The 19,243-nt window shown below is 39.2% G+C and overlaps 2 protein-coding genes across 2 annotated transcripts; both read right to left on the bottom strand.

The window, feature by feature from the left end:
- Nucleotides 1-2,539: 2,539 nt before the first annotated feature.
- Nucleotides 2,540-16,164, bottom strand: LOC107098606 (transportin-2). The gene is made up of 24 exons (XM_015396374.1): nucleotides 15,981-16,164; nucleotides 15,265-15,364; nucleotides 14,550-14,625; nucleotides 14,231-14,380; nucleotides 13,899-14,005; nucleotides 13,681-13,814; nucleotides 13,507-13,588; nucleotides 11,597-11,719; nucleotides 11,369-11,487; nucleotides 11,213-11,273; nucleotides 10,949-11,120; nucleotides 8,918-9,070; nucleotides 8,611-8,836; nucleotides 8,349-8,520; nucleotides 8,078-8,272; nucleotides 7,834-7,992; nucleotides 6,412-6,499; nucleotides 6,061-6,159; nucleotides 5,881-5,976; nucleotides 5,726-5,801; nucleotides 5,541-5,640; nucleotides 5,366-5,440; nucleotides 2,793-2,922; nucleotides 2,540-2,699 (listed from the first exon to the last, which is right to left on the bottom strand). Exons 2-23 carry the CDS (start codon nucleotides 15,361-15,363, stop codon nucleotides 2,815-2,817), a joined length of 2,670 nt encoding a protein of 889 aa, XP_015251860.1. The 5' UTR covers nucleotide 15,364; nucleotides 15,981-16,164; the 3' UTR covers nucleotides 2,540-2,699; nucleotides 2,793-2,814.
- A 903-nt stretch (nucleotides 16,165-17,067) lies between these two features.
- rln3 (relaxin 3) lies at nucleotides 17,068-19,038 on the bottom strand. The gene is made up of 2 exons (XM_015396357.1): nucleotides 18,864-19,038; nucleotides 17,068-17,461 (listed from the first exon to the last, which is right to left on the bottom strand). Exons 1-2 carry the CDS (start codon nucleotides 19,036-19,038, stop codon nucleotides 17,196-17,198), a joined length of 441 nt encoding a protein of 146 aa, XP_015251843.1. The 3' UTR covers nucleotides 17,068-17,195.
- Nucleotides 19,039-19,243: the final 205 nt, after the last annotated feature.

Here is a 19,243-nt window from a genome sequence, read left to right on the forward strand (position 1 = left end):
AGGTGAGGGAATGAGACCATGTTATTTGGGACACATAAAAAAAGGCCATCAGGTGACTCTGGAGGAGCTGCAGAGATTTACATCTCATATTAGAGCACCTCAACGGGTCAGCTATTAGACACACTCCACAATTTCCTTCTACCTTCATTTAAGAGTTAGCAGGGGGAGAAAAAGAAGCATGTTCAGAAGTAGCCAGATATTACTTTAAAATTTAGCCACAAGCTATATGGGAAACTAAAAACATGAAGGTTCTTTGTCATATGAGTGCAAATCATATTATAGATGTCCAACACTCAGGGTCACCTTAAATACACCTTTCCCACTGTAAAGAAAGTGGCAGAATCATGCTGTGGGGATACATTTATTTGGTACAGAGAACCTGCTCAGTGCTGATAGGAAGATGGAGCCAAATATGGGAGTCAGAAGAATACTTTCCATAAGCTGCCAAAGACTTGAAACTGGGAAGGTTTCGCTTTTTGAAAGGAAAGCCACTAAACATGCAGTCAGGGTTAATGGAATGGTCTGTGACCCTGGTCCTCGGCCCCATGTTCGGCCTGTTTTGTTTTTTTTTACCTTCACACACCTGACCTGAATATAGGAGTAATTGACAGGCCTTGGAGGCTGCTAAGGAAATATATGTGATTCAAGTGTGCTGAAACAGAGAAGTCTAAAATATGCCATACAGACATCTGGTTTAAAGTATATTGAAATGTTAGAAAGGCCTAGTGAAAGCCCACATCTAAATTCTAATGATTATCTAATAGGCCAACTTTCCAGAGCAGAATGGGCAAATATAGACCCACTATTATTATGGACTACTTTAGGTTGGTCTATCAGGAAGTCAGATTTTGTGGAAGATGGACAAATAAAAAGAAAAGGGGGTTTAAGGGGTATAACTACTTTTGTAAGGCACTGTACACCCTTCACTGTGGGAAAAACACAAAGCATGCATACAAATTAGGCCGAGGAAAGCTACATCCCTTCTTTTTTACCTTCTCACACTCTTCCATCAAACATGCTTATCCAAAAAACCAAATGTGCTCATGCACTCTTACTCATGCAAGATCTCACACCCAGACAGACACACACCGCTCAGTAATATGGCAAGGTTAGTCATTGTAAAAGTGCGGATTAGTCGCAGTTTCACAAAGTCGCTTTTATTTGCCATTTAGTATTGAAATATTTTTGCCAGTCAAAGACACTTAATTTCACAGTGCAACACAGTATGACAAACACTGACATTAGGGTCAAGACATATCATATGGGTGAGGTTTAAAAAAAAAATAAAACGTACAAATAAAAAAAACAATCAAATAAAAAGTGCAAAAAAAAAACTTAACAGTCACTGAATATAGCATTGATTCAATTTTTGTGTTAAGTGTGTGAATTTTAGTTCACTACAGAAACAAAACTCATCAGTAGCAGCAAAAAAAAAAACAAAAAAAAAACAAACAATAAAAGACCAATTATAAAACATTATAAAGATAACAACCAATCACTTTACTAAAGATATCATTATGGCATCAAATGGATATCAATACGACTGTAGACAGACATTTACACACGCACACACACTCAGGAGTCACATGCACACGCACACAAACACTTGGTCACAGTTAACAGGTGCCAAGGACATTGCGGTGGGGAGTCAAGTTTTAGCTCGGTACCATGTCCAGAAACAAATACAAAACAAAAGGAAAATAATAATAATAATAATACACATTTCACACTGTTAAAGAATGCCAAAATCAGGATTTACACACTTGCAACATGCACGCACGCGACGAGCCGAACCTTGGAGACGAAACTAAGGATGCGATTTTTTTCTGTTTTTTTTTTTTGTCGTTTTTACGATTTCCTCACACTCTGGTCAGAAAACTGATGTGTTAGCCCTAATCCCCCGTCCCAGAGGAATGGTTTTCAGCAGAAAAACGGTTTCCCTGCTTTTTTCCCCTCTCGTTCAAACAGGTAGAAAGAAAAATGTAGACAGCAATATGTGTGATAGAAGATAGCTCTGTAAAGCAGCACTCTGGTAAGAATGAAAGGTAGGAAACATAGATGATCATCTTACAGATAAGCAGAATTGGGCGAGCACAGATGGAGTATGTGATATTAAAATCCTATTCCCCCGTAAATGAAGTTATTATAGAGTTTTTACCTGTCTGTCCCTAACTACTTGTAGTAGGTCTGTTAAAGTCATAACTGCAGTGCCACCCACAGTCTGTCCCATGCACTACATGTGCATTATTATGAGTGTCAGCTTAAGTCTGTCGGGCTACCAGCTACTCGTTTAAAAAGCCTAGCTGTCCCAGTGATTCCAGGCAAGAAACAACCCTTCTCTCGCTTGTTCTACCCTGCCTCGTCAGTGAATCCCCTCCCAGTCTTTCCCTGAACTTTTCTCTGCGCTGCTCTCTTTCTCCCAGCTGGTCTCTTCATCTCTGTCTTCCCCCCTCTATCTGTCCCTAACAGTTAGTTTGTTTTTTTTCCTGTGTCGGGTCCCTGCCTAGTTAATCTAGAGGTGTCCCCCCGTCCCTCCCTCCCACCCGCCCGCCCTCCCTCCCGCTATGGACAAACACATAGGGCGTGGGGGCCGTCCATCGGGGGAGTGGCAAAAAGCGTCCCTCTCCCTCCCCCCAGATCAGGGCCGTGCAATACACAGATGGATGAGTTTCCCATTCACCCTCCTCCTGCTGGCTCACCTGAAAATCATGAAGACACAAAATGTTTAGCAAAGCAAGACAGCCGTTTCTATAAAAAGTTACTGTATGTGTGTAGTGGGGGTTGGGGCTTACCTCTTGGTTGGGTGTCGAGAACCTAAACGCCATAGCAGGCTGCCAGTCTCTCCTTCAGCAGTGGAGGGAACTGCTCGGAAAACTGCTGCCAGTTCTCCTCCCCAACCTGCTCCTTGAAGCCATGCAGGATCTGTGGGGTCAGACCAAAGGATGTGGTCAGTATGTGCAAAAGAAGCTTAATTTCATTGAAGACCAGGCCCTAAATCACAAGTTTGCATGGAGGCTATTATAAAAAACAATTATAAAAAGTGTGGCTCCTTGATCTGCAAAGTTGGTAGAAAAGTTAATGCAGAAGAGAGCAGGTTACCAGTTTCAAAATATAAACAAGTCATGGTTAATACTTGGGATTGTTTCCCTCATACTGTAGCAGCGGTATTAGCATTATTTGATCTATTTATTTTTCTTTTTTTTAATAAATCTTATCAGAAAGAGTGCTCAGGTTGTGAAGGAGGGCAGCATCCCAAACCTTTTCCACTTCTTTGTCCCTTTTAGTGAGGCCACGACATGCACACTGCTTCACTCTGAAGCATTTTAAAGTCAGCTATATGGGGATACTGTGAAGAAGATAGGAAGCAACAGCTTGGAGGAAGAATGTGTGTTTAGACAGAGGCTACCAAAGAAAACAATCTAGCTAACATAATAGCACATCTGTCAGAGCAGGGATGTCGAAGTGAAATACACAGAGGGCCAAAAAAACTAATTTGCTACAAGCCGAGGGCCGGACTGGTTAAATGTTTAATCAAATATATTAAAATAACCATAGCCTATTGAACCAAGACCTAACATATAGTTTTTTTTAAATAACAAAATATTAATATCAATAATATGAATAAACTTTTATTATATTGATAAACGTTTTAAGATAAATACATAAATGAAAGTGCATGCATTATAAAACAAAAATGCATTACTGTGCTGCTCTATGATCCTACCGATCACTGCTATCAAATAGTAAAATTAGAAGAAAAATTTAATCAGTTGTATTCGCTCTCATGGCTCTTATCTGCATTTTTTCCTGAGTCCATTCAATCAAAAAATATGAATAAATAAAATAAAATACAAAAATCTATGGCACACAGACAAAACAATACTTCCTCCAAAGAAAAATCATGTCTTGTACAAAGAAATGTAAAAATGTTGTGATGAATCACAACAGCAGACCAAGAACTCAGCCAGAGGTTCTTCAATTTTTGCACGCAGGTGTTAGCAGAGGCTGACTGAAGCCAAAATAAAAACGGACGCACTGCCGAGTTTGGGTCAGGTGGGATCCGCACGCCAGGCACAGTCAGGGGAGGGATCCACACCTGTCAGTAGTGCTCCGTCTCGATCACAGTATCGTGTGGATCCCACCTGCCCCTCGCTCAGCAGCGTGTTCGTCTCTATCACCTGCAGGATCAGCTCCGCCCCTCCCTCCATCCAAGCTCCTTTTATTTTGGCTTCATTCAGCCTCTGCTGACACCTGCGCAGCAGTTGTGAAGCGCAGTTAGTGCACTCCGCCCCCTTAGACAACCGACTTCAGCCCAGCCAGGATTGTTAAAGGAGGAAAAAACCCAACATGCAAAGCACAACAAAAAAATTTAAATAAAAGAAAAACACAATCACGTTTTCCCCTGGGAATGTAGTGTTGGTGCGTGCAACACAACCACAACAACACAAAGCAAAGTCACAGGAGCGTGCACAAGTGGCCTGTGGGCCAGTTCTAATGGTAATTAAATATCATCCAGGGGGCCATGGATAAAGAATTTGGGGGCCTTGACTTTGACATGTGTCAGAACATCAACAAGGATTGTCTGCTGAACTTAGTTATGATTTAAAGACAAAAGTACAGAATCCCTTCATAGATGTAGCTGCATATGTTGTGTTTACTTGTTCATACTGATCCTTTAATCAAGTAACAGTTTATATTTATGTGACAAAAATTAAGGGGAGCAAGGGCCTGAAAGGCATGACACCTTTATCTGAAAACAGCTTCCGCTAACAGATAAGTTAACCTCGACTAGAGAGATTATGCTGAAGATCAGCCCACAATTCAACAAGTATTGATTTTCTTTCACCATTTTCTTTTTTAACTCAGACATTTCAGAAATAAAGTCGTAATCATCATACTGTGACACCATGATATTTTTGCTTAAGGTTATACCATCATAATTTCAGATGTCTTCTTAGTAATTATGTACAACCAAATTGTATGTTATTATAATTTATGCCAATTTAAAATATACAAGTTTAAAGAACTATAGTAATAACATGATTTTAAAAAGTACTTTGAGCTAAATTGTTTATGAAAGAAATTTTTGAAATACATATGCATTTCTCTTTAAATCAATAGGTTTGTGAAAAAACCTGATCCAAGAGGAATTCATAAATAGAAATGAAAAATACAGATGACAAAATATAGGGTCAAGTAAAGGAAAAATTGGTCTAATGAAGGAAATTCTAAGGCCTCAAATTAGGAAATTTTTTACAAGTAAAAAAATAAAATAAAAAGGAAAGACTGAAAAGGAACTTTGTTTAGTATCTAATGCTACTAATGAGGGAAGAGGAGACCTCGGAAAGGAATCTAAGACCTTTACCTTGTAGAACATGTCTCTCAGATCGTCTTTAGGATTCACCCAGGAGGCCACAGCATCACAGAAGAAGATGAAATCCTGGGTAACAATCAGGAAAAAAAGATCCAATTAGTGTAAAATCATAGAAGATGGACTTATGGATAATTTGATGATAAAGCTGCAGGGCTCGATGTCTCACCTGCACCACACCTCCAGGGTTCACGCCGATCATGATGCAAATCCCACGGAAAGCAGAGTCTTTCTCCTCGTTGTCTCGGATGTTGCGCAGTGACGTACACCTGGAGTGCAAGGAATGAATTAGCAGCAGATACCTATCATTTTCCCTAAGCTATGAGGTTTATTAGAGCTGAATAAATGTCCCACCACGGTCGGATAAACTGCGGCAGCATGGGAGCGACCTCCTGAGGGCAAACGTAGCCCAGTCTGCCGATGGTGATGGCTGCAACACAAGGACAGCAGGCGTCAAGCAGTAACAGTGGGAAACGTGGGGGATTGTGGAAATGCAAAAGTCTACGCACCTGTGTTCTCCAGCAGAGTTTTGGGTGTGTTTGGTCGGTTAATGATCTCAACTAGCTGGTTTAGAACCATAGCTATGTATGGCTGCATCTCCACTCCTGATGGAAGGAATAGAGAACAAGGACTTGAGATCTCATTGTTGAATAAGAACGTCACGGTAATGCAAAGCTGAAGGCACTAACCCATCTGCATGCAGATCTCCCCTATAGCCCAGGTGGCGTTGTTGCACACAGAGATAAACTCTGGGTTCAGATTTGTTCCAAGGATTGGCATAAATTCAGCTAAAAGAGAAAAAAACCAAAAAGAATCTAAATAAGGACAACAGTATATTTTCATCAGCTTACAATAAGAATCAGCAACCCATCCGAACCTGATGCAAAGTCTGCATTAGATATCTACCAACCTTAATCAGTCAGAATAGAGGGAATATTTTCTACAGTCACTTATTTCCTTACTTAAAACTAAGTAAATTTTAAACTTATGCATTGTTAATATGAGTATAAAGCTTGGGAGGACCAGAAAAGAATGATTACCAATGCATGGTTTGACATGAGGGAAGCAAGCCTTGGTCAGGTCACCCAGCAGGGCAAAGGAACTCTGCCTCACCTCTGGCATTGTATCCTGAGACAAAAAGACAAATAAATAAAACAGATAAATAAATAAATAAATAAATAAATAAATAAATAAATAAATAAAAACAGATATTAACTAAATCTACTGAGCATAAGAAATGTTCCAAACATTTTCACATCATCCAATTATCAAAAGGCCAAACAGAAAATAAACAGATTGATAAAAAGACAGATGCATGTAGGAGAGGATCAATAAGAGCCTGGGAACACCCTCCCTTTGAAGCTTGTCATATTGGGTCACTTTACACCCAATCATCAACAGTAGGGCTTCACTTTATCAGCAAAACATCTTATTACAAAGCTGTTGCAATAACAATGCTGATAATGAGCAACCGTTCTCTATTATCTCTCATGTTCTTCCTTGAACAAACGACGTCCTGTTGCCTTCAGCCTCTTAATCACAGAGTTAAAATCTGCCTAAAGGGTCACATGTATCATTTGCATGAGGAATTTGCATACAGTGCACTTTAAATATATTTTCCTAACAAATATGGACTCCAAGCAGACCTTTGTGTTGGCAATATTCACACCCCGATACTGTAGTGACATTAACTAACAATAGACTTTGCAGCTCTGGTAAATCCGGTCTATGTAGAACCCCAGCTGTTCTGTGATGGCCTCAAGAGGTTTTTTGGAAAACATTAGTGAACCAAAAGCATTGTAAAAAATATAGGATCACAGCGGAAACTTCAAGGAGAGAGATGTGGGGGACTTTAGAGCAGGGAAGGGTTATAAAACAAATAACCAAAGCATGGCAGAGTGGCAGCAGTGTTAAATATGGATGAGCTTGAATGCTAGCATAATTTATGTGGTATTTGTTAAACTAAATATTAGTGATAATGAAAAAAAAAATACAATTTTTTTCCAGTTTAAGGCAACAGTGCAACCGACTGCATGTTACTATATCCACAGCTGCTCAGACACAAATACTGCTTTAAAAAAAGAAAAAGGAACCTAATACATGCTTCAGAAAACTATCACTTGAGATTTTGGACAGTAGATTTGTTGAGACCCCAGAAAGATACACAAAACCATCTATACTCATCTGATTCACAAGTATGCACATATTATATATTAAATCAGAGCACGGGGATTAGGTTAGTGATGTGACAAAATGTGAATAAGCTGAATGGATGTGAATAGTTTTTGAAGGCAAAGCATTTCTGCAAAAGTATTGAGACTATATCACAAAATATTTTTCTGAATTTCAACATACTGTGTTTGAACATAATCTACAGTCAGTGCATCAAGTTAATTCCACAGATGTCATCACAGGAAGCGAAGAGAGTGGTGAACTTCACCAGACTTGTTAACGCCACTCACCTGCATGCACTGGAACAGCAGCGTCATAATATTGCTGCGAGCCACCAATGTGTCCACGTGGCCCCCAAGCCCCTCAGCCAAGCCGCTTAACAGGTCTAGGGCCACAATCATGAAGTCCTTGTCTGGTGCCTCATATTGGTCCGGCTGCTGACTATACATCTGGGAAACAAAGGAACAGGCTCTATGTCCATACATTGAAATGAAATGTGTGTTTTTTTAGGTCATGTAATGTAGTCTGGCTCACCATGGCCTGAGCCAACGTCTTCTGGACCAGGGTTACACACCGCTGATACACAGGCTCGCAGTACGGGAGGAAGCCGCTCTGCAGCGCAGTGGCAACAGACGACAGGCACTCAAGCAGAGGAAAGAGGTCCTTGTCCTCATCCTTCAGCTCGTTCCATTTTGCTATCAGAGGCGGCATCAGCTTCTGAATGTACTCCTAAAAAACCCCAAACGTTTGGTGTCAGGCTGTGTGTACGTGTGCAGGTGTGTAAGTGTGAGACGGTTGAGCTCACAGGTTGGTTGAGGTGGTGTCCCACAGAGTCGGCCAACGTTCCTATGGCATCATAAAGAATCAGCAAGTTCTTGTGTTGATATTTCCCGAAAGCAAATACCAGCGTGTCCAGGATGAAGCTCAGATAAGGCACCAGCTCTGTACATGCTTCCTCTTCCAGGGTGGCGAAAGCACTGAGGGTGACAAGACATGGGTTAGGATAAATGAGCACGGAAAAAAAAAAAAAAAAAAAAAGTAGCACAGACAAAAGTGAAGAGCTGCACCTGCATGCTGCCTCCTGCACCCTTTTGTTTCCATCCAGGATGCGTTTAAGCAGCTCTGTCATGAGGGGCTTGAGGTGATTATCAGGGGGCTGGCTGACCACCCAGTGGGCATAGCGACTGAGAGTCCAGCAGGCAATGGAGCGCACCAGAGCCTTCTTGTCACATAAGCACTGGATGAGATGTGGAATGAGCTCTGGCAAGTATGGCACCATTCCCTGCATGCAGCCTGAAACAAGGAGAACCTTTATGCACCTTGCTCTGGAACTAAAAGGTTAGATTTTAATGTAATTTTGTGAATTTGTGCAACCTTCAGCAATGGCCCCCAACACCAAGATGCCAGACTCCTTGATGACCCAGTCAGGGTGAAACAGCAGGCCTTTGAGCAGAGGCAGGAGATGGGGAAGCAGCTCCTCACGGAAGACGTTGGCCAGAACGTCCAGAGCTGCGGCCGAGCACTTTCCTGGGAGAAGGAAAAAACATTTACAACAAAAACCAGAAATCCTCCTTTAAAGTCAGATCAACTTGCATGCTACTCAGATTAATATACTTATAATTCCGACATCAGATTTTCACCAAATATGTCCCGTTACAACAGTCAGCAAGAACATCGATTTACTAATAAGTTGACTTCTGAGGGAATCACAGTGGATTGTATTTATGGGTACCAGAGTAAAGGCAGCTTGATGCAAATAATGCCACAAACGTTTGTTTGTTTGTTCACCATATGATTATTTACTGCTTTGCATTGATCTCTGAAATAAAGCCTCACAAAAAACATCAAATCTTAAACTCTAATCTAATGATTAGAGTAATTTCTTGGCTTTCTAGCAGAAGAAGCCAAACTTTTCCATTCAGCCCTTGTGTCTTTTTAACAACACCATTCCTTCAGATGGTTCTAGAAGACAAAACGTAATAAAAAAATAAAAGTTTCACCTAAATACAGGGCTTTTTTTAATGTGGTCAGTAAATACATGGTTCAGGTGTTGGGATGATTGATAGATAAATAAATAAAAAATAAAAAAAAATAACAGCCAAAATAATAAAGGGACATCATTGATGGGTGAGGAACAAACAAATTGACAGATGAGTGGCAGTGGTCAAGTGGGTCGCTGAAATGGTGAGCAGGAGGGTGGATATACAGTTTAGAGACTAGACAGATTGACAGTGGATAAGCAAAGGTTTAATTAGATGGATGTACTGATGGATCAAACCATTAATAGATGAACAGATGGAGGAACAGAAACCCGCAACACACAACAAATCGGTAGTACTCAAACCTGCTCCTAACATACCACTACCCTGCATGTTTTAGATCCCTGTGTTGCAGCACAGCTGCTTCAAAAATTGCATGAAGTCCTCAGGAGGTATCAAACGCTGCAGAATCCTTATTATCGTGCTTTTATATAAGCAGGTATGAGGCAGCAAGGAGAAATGAAAAAATGCACAGGACAGTGCTACTAGAGGACAGGATGGTAATACTGCCACTCTGTATGCAGATACACAGGGGTGGCAGCATGACATGAGGCATTATTAAGGCTGTTGCTTTATTTCTTGTAAGCCATGCCACTTTCGAATGCTGAAGCATGTTAGAGACGCGAACCATGATAGATAATCAAAATGTGAACTACGGGGCAAGTAAACAGTATTGTTTAATCTATTAACTCGTATAGGTTTTATATGCATATATAGTCCTAAATGATTGTCTCAAACTTAAAATGAACGTCAATTTAACATGACATCAGCATTTTTACAAGAATGCAAGAGAAATGTGCCAACTTCATTGTTTAAATGGATGTAGCATAACATTTTTAAAGCTACATGTTTTGAAAATGTCCTTCTCACCAACACATTAATCAGAGCAAATCGCAGCTGCCTTAGATAGCTTGTGCTTTCTCTTGCTGATGCTCAGTGCTTATTTACAAAGTTCCCTCTCAATCATTCCTTTTAGCCTTTTTTATACCCCATTAAACCCAACGTGATTTTTTTTTAATTGATTGATTGACTTTATTGAACCCGCAGTGGAGAAATGTACTCGCTACATCAGCTCAAATAGTCAAAGAAGAATGTGCCAAAGGAAGAAAAAGGTGCATTGATATATACATCATATACGGTGTGTCCACATATGACAGCTTTTTTTTTTTTTTAAATACTAGGATCATTATACAGGGTTATAGTAGTAATATGCTAAGCTAAAGCCTAAACCTACATACAGCAGGGCTCTTTGAACTATTAAAACCATGCCTTTATGCTGCTGTGCAACGCAATATGGGAACTATCTATGCCTAGGAACCCTGCATGGTTCTCTTCATAACCAGATCTAGTTGTGTCAATAGCTTACGAAGATTCCAGTCAGACAGCGTGTCGTCATCATCATCCTCATCCTCGTCTATGTCCTCCCCCTCCTCGCCCTCCCCTCCCTCGTGTTGCAGAGTCACGGTGCGAGATTTGTGGAAGCGAGGCTTGATGTCCTGCTCGCTGTCTGGGATCGTCTCATCCTCCTCAACATCACCCTGGAGGACATCGAGACAAATTTCAAAGTTAAATAAACTCCAAGTGAAGGTTAAGGAAGGAAAAAGTGGGGGTTAAACAAGAAAATGTTTACTTTTAGAAGAATAATGTCTATCTCAGAGTATTTCATCCCATTCACCAGGATAGGAATCAATCTAAAAAAATAAAAAATAAAAAAACAAAAAAAAATAAGTCAGGTGAGATCATCTTTTCATCATCTTAGTCCATCCAGCAGCAGGTCTCCACTTACTGAACCAGGTGACCAGACAGCGCCTCTTTACAGATAGGCTGTTCAGCCAGAGTGAGCCAGAACTCACAGGCTTCCAGAGCCACGTTCTCATCTGGGTCCTGAGTCCGTTGTAGCATGTACTGCAAGCAAGATAAAAAAAAATAAAATAAATAAACACACACACAAAAAACCCAGTTGATGGCGAGAACTGGATCTACGACAGTAACAGGGCTCCATGAGTTTCCTCACCTGAATGATGCTGTGCATGTGTGGGATGAGACGATCGATGCGGACTTCCAGCAGCATGACCAGAGCCCTACAAACGTTCTTCCTCACTTCACTATCTTCATCACCAGCCAGTGCAAACAGACTCTACAAAATGGTATCAGATGACAAGAGGGATAAATATACTGTATGATCTGGTGAACTGTAAAGTGCCACGAGATGACATGTGTTGTGAATTGACGCTATATAAATAAACCAAATAGAATTTAATTGAATTGATTTAAGTCTAGTGCTTGAAGATTGGAGCTCATGAAGTGAGACCTAAAGCTGAAGAACTGCCAACTTGATGGATGCGTGAGAGAGCAGCGCCAGCAGATGGTGACACCGTGCAACGTTTATGTCTACTGTTAAAGTTGGTACAAAAAATGATCAGGCTCGAAAGGTACTTACAATATCAGGATAAATGTTGTTTCAATATATTAACTATTAATGTATTTTACATATGATTTATGTTGTTTTCAATACATGACTTAGGCCCTTTAATTTGCTGCATGCAGCAGAATAAAATCTTATTTAACATCTCTGAAATCCTGACATGAAAAACTTGGTCTGGCTTAATCTACCTTAGAAACTCGTTGAAAACAAAGTTTGTTCCCCATTAAAATAAAGACAGTGTAAATGATTTGTTTGGATTAAAACTGGACACAAAATAAAGAAACCAAGGATGGGTTGGAAAAGATAAAAATAACAAAAACTGCACATAAAAGCCCTCCTTTTTCACCAAATTCAGGCCTATAAATTAATCAGATTTAAGTCTATACTTTAAGACTATGGTGACTCTGAATACTTAAGACTGGTATGTATAAAAGTATACTGAGAATTTGTCTTCAGAAAGTATTAAATTCAGTATTGGGAAGTAGATTAATGAGGAGCATTTCAGAAACAATCAGCACTTCCAGAGTGCTTTACACACTTTACCTGGAAGGAGAATTAGATTTATTATGTTTGGTGTTTTGCTGCTTTATACAGAATTAATAACTGAGGAAAAAACAAAATAAAATTATTGATGAGGCATCATAGAAAAGTGAGGAGTTTGAGATGAAGTTGAATTCTAGAAGACACAAAATCGTGTTGGATTTTTCTTTTATTTTCTTATAGAAACTTAAATTAAGTATGCACTAATTCCATGGAACAAACAGACCAATGTTTACAATGATGTCAACTGTACAAAAAAAAAAAAAAGATAAGAGGCCAAAGAAAATGTAAAGTGACAGCGCTGTAATCATTCTTCTTTTTGTTTTAACATGGCAGTAAAATCCAATGTTTTGTTTGTTCTTTCTATGGATCTAGAAAAAGGAAAAGGTCAACCTTCTGATGGTGCACATTAGATTTTCGGCTGATCAAATAAAAGATAAACGTGGGTGAATTTTACAATTGAATAAGTGATATAGTATATCTTTTAAATTGAGTTATATTCAAAGGCATATCAGTCCCAGAACCTGGAAGGTTGGTATACATTTGTTTATCTTCAGAGATGCAGCTGGAGACAGCTCTGTAACTTTGTTTTACTGTAAACATTTTATTGCCCCCTGCTCTATCTTCAAGGAATCAAAGTATTTTGTTGGTATTAATATTTTTTTTTTTTTTTATAAAAACCTTAAACTGCTGAAGTCCAGAGATGGGCCCTGCCCTGTTATAAATTCCTCCCTCTTCCAAACACATTATTCTATCAGTTACATCTACTTGTCAGTACAACACTAAGTTTAACAGGACTTTTCTAACATCTCAGCTCCACACAGAGACAGATATTAAACATTTAGGACGCTGGCCCCCATGCATTACACACAGAGAACTGAAATGCTCTAATCCTATTTTCACTGATAAAATAAGTGAGATTCCCTGAACTAACGAGAAGAAATTTTTTTATTTCTCACCTCAATAAAAGTATCAATGTTGTCCATCAGAGCCTGAGCTCTTCCAATGATGAACTGGTTCACACAAGCAATAGCATGGGACCTGAAGAGAAACAAGATCAGGAGCTCATGAACAGGACTGAATAATTGGAAGGGGGCGGCATCATGACAGAAAAACAACAGGGATTAACAAACCTGATCTTAGGGCTGCAGTGTTTAAAGAACTGGAGAAATTTAGGGATCATGATGTTGAGTGGTCTGTTTAGAGCGTCGCTGTCCAACAGCTCAGAGGAATCCTCGCAGATCTTCTGGAGTGCTCCAAAAGAGCCCTAAGAGAAGAAATCAGAAAGCTACAAATAAAGGAACAGTTTTAGACTGCATTTTAATGTCAGATAACTGAGTGGAGGTCGTACCTCGCAGGTGTTATAGTCCTCAGAGTTTAGCAAATTACAAAGTTGAGGCAAGAGTTCTGGCCAAGTCTGCAGCTCTCCTTTAGAAGCTATAGTTGTGATCAAAATCCCTACACGACAGAAAGAACGTTCATAAAACTTTCAGTTAGTTTAAAGTTACCTATTTAACAAAACTTAGTCCATGTTAGTCTGTAAAACACTGTTTTGAGCACCGACACACATACTTTTGGTGCAGAAAGTTTGCCTGCTACATCGTAGAATGACTAGCAGTCACTACAACCTAAATGTCAGCTGTATTTTAGAATCTCCCCCCAAACTTTCTGCCACGCCCTCACCAATTGTAGCTCTAATAAGCGGCGAAGGATCTCCGATGTTGTTGAGGCATTCCCGCTTGATGAAGTCAGCCACGTTGGGGGGGAAGTTCTGATAGTGAGCTTTCACATTATTCTTCAAAATCAGACCACTGAGAGACCGAGTGGGTTCATCTTCAGAGAGAGACAGAAAGAGGGCATGAAACAGCATTTTTACATGTGGGGAAACACAATAGCAGACATAGAACTGAAATGATAGCCTAATATCAACAAAGCTCATAAGACAAATCTGTAATATTCACAATATAATGCTGGAATGTATGTTTTTCAAACACAAACCTACCCTCAGACTTGAGGCTTGTGAGGACAAAGATGAGATAGTTGTTGAAGTCAGGAAACTGGTTAAGTTGCTCCAGTTTCTAGGTCATCTGTTAAGGAGTTCAAACATCCCTGCTTGGCGCAAATATCTGTTAAGTCTCATCTAACTTACTTTGTTTGGTATGCATGCATCTCCCACATATGCTAAAAAATCTAGTCCAGGGCTTTGGTTGGGGAAAAGTTGGGATCCATAACAAGGCCAATAAAGAGACAGTGGACAAATACAGATGTGTACACACCAGTATTTCCCAGAGTCCCACTTTTAGGGGTCACTGTCCTTCAAGCCTAATACAAAACACATGTACTTTTGTTTTTGTTCTCGTAACCATGGGTGGACAGGTAGAAATCTTCCATCATTTCCCATACTAATCCAGGCCCCAGAAAAGTGTTAAATCAAATCCCATACATTTATAGACAGCTTAAGAACCCGGGGCCTTGTGACGAAGTAGGAGTACTCACAGATAACAACCCAATATGCAGACAGAACATGCAAAATCCACAATGAAAAGCTGCAGCTTGGATTTGCACCACAAGACCTTCTTAGGATGCAACAGTGTAAACTGTTATGCATCCTTAATTAGGGTTTAGGCAGAACCAATTAAAACATGGACTCAGCTCAGCAGCCATGGGTAAACAAGGATCTCCTTCATGCTTCAACACAGACTGAGAGGTAAGGATACTTCTTGCACAGCTCTCTGAGTGGCCGTGTCTGGGGACTGGGAATCTTTGAGCAGCTGAAGCACTTGCTGCAGACCCTGTTCGTCTGGCTGCCACTCCATCCTGTGAAGATAACACATTGATGAGCTGCTAGAAAGGCATCCGACAAACGCCGATAAGTGCTCTGTCACACCTGCACGTACAAAACAAGCAAGCCGTACAGCTACGACAGAGGGGTATCCATTATACTATATGTTCAGAACAGAACCTGGCTTTAGGAATCCGGAAAAAAAGATGTTTTAAATGCTAAAAATGATTGGTGGAAAAAAAAAATCGGTTATGTGATACCACTGGTTAGAAAAATGTCCTACTTCCATGGTTAATAATCCCTTGATAACAGAAGCAAACGATTACCTTTGCTGAATGTGGATCGGTGTGTCTTAATAAGTTACGATCTAGGAAAGCCTCTTTGAGGCCCAGACGGCGCAAATGTCTCTTAGACATTTAGCTAGCTAGTTAGCTAGCTTAGCGTCAACACTGCGTATTCGAGGTTTTTAAACAGACACTGAGCGTAAATTACTGATTTCACGTCGCGCTGCAGTAAATCCGAGCGTATACTCAACGCCACTGAGAGCCCGCTTTTGTTTTTGTACTCATAACAAACCAGACGGACATTAACTGAAAGCTACATCAAGTAGCATATTAGCTAGCAGTATGAAAGTAGCGCGAAAGGTTTTACCTGGTTCCTCCGGTGTGCTGGGTCTATAATTAAACAGAAAAAGGTGTAGCGAGGCTGTAAAAGACTAACATTAAAGGAAACGTCTAAACTGAAAAAAATGTTGTAGCCTCTGAAGGTCTGTTTGCTACGCTAGCTTGTGTGTGACAGAGATTGCATGCTTTGCGATCAAGCCGGGTGACCTGTTTAGTTCTCGCCGGCTTCCGTAGTGAAAACAGAAATCAGCCAGGTGATTGCGCAGACAGGTGGGCTTAGGTGGGTTTGTTTGTAATCATGAATACAACAAATATTTTTTAAAATATATTTATATGTGTATGTTTGTATTTTCCAGACTAACATGTTTGTTTAATTTGGTGAACGCTAAACATGACTTGTTTTTGCGTTTTGTTTTCCACCACCAGATGGCGCAAGTTTCAGGATTAGTGTAATTCTGATTGATTCTTATTAATTCATGCAGATGCAACAGGTATATTTAAACCATATATATATTGTATGTATATATATATATATATATATATATATATATATATATATATATATATATATATATATATATATATATAATTGCTTTACAATTATAAAGTTAAAATGGAACTCTTGTGAAGAGTAAATGATCACATTGATCATGCAGTTTTTTTTTACCTGCTTATAAAAAATTTTGCCAAAGTTTCATACAAGCATATATTATATGTTACTTTAAAAGAACCTATATTGTTATAATTTTTTTCTATTTAATGTTTTGTGTCTTTGACGCCAGTGTACTTTATACTATATTCTTTAACAATCCCCAATCCAATAATTGAATTTCTCTCTCAAAAAAAAAACAAAAACAATGATTATCATAAGAAACATGAGTTTCGAGTTAATGGGAAAAAAAGCTTTATTTCATAATAACTGACTCAAAACAGTGCATTTATAATATATCATATTTATCATGTTTGTGACTCAGTGCTCTTCAAAGTCATCACTCCTTCCTTTATTTTGAAATCCTTGACAACATGGATGGTGAACAAAGAGTTTGTTTAAGTGGAATTGTATTTAAATGCACAAAATAATATTATTTGCACAGGAACAGACTAAAAATCTAACTTTATTGTGTATTTTCATCTTTGACAGTCTCAGTAACACATTTTGTGATAGATGTAAAAATCAAAGAGTTTAATGTGAAGTTTTAAAAAACTCTTCATGCCAGCCAGTGAGGGAGATAACAATGTTTATTCAACAAAGAGAGCTGATCTCACTTCTGCCACAGCCCCACTTGCAGCAGATGTTGGACAGTCCAACCTCTACTTCTTGTTCGTTGCTGTTTGTGCCCTGTAGAGCCTCTGGTATCTCTTCAATGAGCGGTGAGCGAGCTGAGCGGCTGATGCTGGCAGCATTCAACACTTGATCTTTCCATGCTTGGGAATTAGGATGATCCTGCTCAGATGGTTGGGGGATTGAATTTGTCCTCCATGGATCAAGAATCTTCTCACCAATAAGAGCTGATTAGAGGGAGAACATGTGTCATAATTCTGATTTGACCTCTGTGAAGACATGGAACTTTTAAATGAAATGTGGTGATTTTTCATAGGAGAGTGTATATTTTTTCTGCTTTTTTATGTGCAAACGTTAACATGTCTTTCCTGAAATCTTCTTATTGAAGTTATTCTGTCAGCTACAGGATGGAGAAGTAAGCAGGTTGTGACAGATGTTGTAACAGGGCTCTAACTTCAGTAAGTTTTATGAACTGGGGGTAACATGTAGCCCAGGAGCATCCAAGATTTACGCAATCTCTAAACTCTTAATTGATTTAAGCCATTGCTTTTGCATGAATACTATAAATTGTCACAATGCTTGCATTGGGTTGGTATTTATAAAGGAGCTCAACACATGGAAGTGGTGGATCCCTATTATGTTCTTAATGGGATTTATAATAACTGTCATAAAGGGGAGCAAATAAACAAGGAAAGTATTCAACCGAGAGTGGCAGGAGGAGCTGAGCGGCTGACACAAGCTGCAATCATCACTTGATTTTTCCATGCTTGGGAATTAGTAGGATCGCTAAGTTTAATTTGGTTCACATACCACTGGGATTAACTATTTATTTAGTCTATGTTTCACACAGAAAGCACAGGCACTGCCTGATGCATTTGATCTAAGTTACACAGGTTAACTGTAAGCTGTGTCTAAAGTTTTCAGACCATTGTGTCTTTTCAAGGAACTCATTGGAGATACACAGATCACATTTTCCTATTTTTGGTACTGAAATATATGAAAAATAATGGTTTTAGTGCATCCATTGATTAGAAAATCTGAATCAGACTTTTCCTTTCAGACCATCACCAATCAGAGAAATCAAGGGGGGGAAAGTGTCAAATTTTAATCCATTTCAAAATAAGGATATTAGATTCTATTCTCTATCCCCCTCTATAAAATAAATGGATAAAAGAGCTCCATCATTCTATGTGCAATAACTCATCATCCTTTTAAACCTTTAGCACTTTGTTTTTCTTTTGTTGCTGCTTTAATTCATGTTTAGTTTATCTGTGTATTTCTTACACCTGTCTTTACCTTGCCTTTAAGATTAATTTTCATTTTTTATTCTTTCTCTTTCTTCCACCATGCCACCTGCAATACACCTCCCTCTGTGTCTTTTTTATTTTCTATTTCTTTTGTTCTTGTACAGCACTTTAATTGGTCTTGCTGCTAAAATGTGATATAAATAAACTTAGACTGCCTCTGCTACTTTTAAACAAATTTTGTAATTTCTTGTGATTTTTGCTAGTTTTTTTTATTTACAACGAAAATGAAAAAAATGACTGTTAGGTACAGTAAAATACATCAGACATTTAACGACAAGAACAACCCTATATTTAGGGTAATTTTATTTTTTTATCATCTTACCTGTGTCTTCCACTCTTCTTCTCCAGCGAGAACCGCCACATGTAAAGATGACGGCGCGTATAAATTCTCTTCCACACAGTTTTACTCCATAGAAAGAAGAATGGCCATCAGTACCCTGAGCAAGGTGTACAATTGCAATGAATAAGCCTAATGTCAACAGTACTGCTTTCATCATGCTGACAGAGTGAGTCTATCTGTTGGTGAAATTTTTTGAATGGTCTCATCACTTTATAAAGGCTTGGACCCCAGCTAAGTTTCACTTATCAGCATCCTCAGAGATAAAAATGGAGACCTTTAGGCATAACAATACTGGAAGGGAAAAGAACTGATGTTAACAGAACTCTTGCTAATCTAATCACCCATGACCTTTAGTTGGCCTT

The sequence above is a fragment of the Cyprinodon variegatus genome, unplaced genomic scaffold (assembly GCF_000732505.1).
Source record: "Cyprinodon variegatus isolate N-32 unplaced genomic scaffold, C_variegatus-1.0 Scaffold792, whole genome shotgun sequence".
NCBI lineage: Eukaryota > Metazoa > Chordata > Actinopteri > Cyprinodontiformes > Cyprinodontidae > Cyprinodon > Cyprinodon variegatus.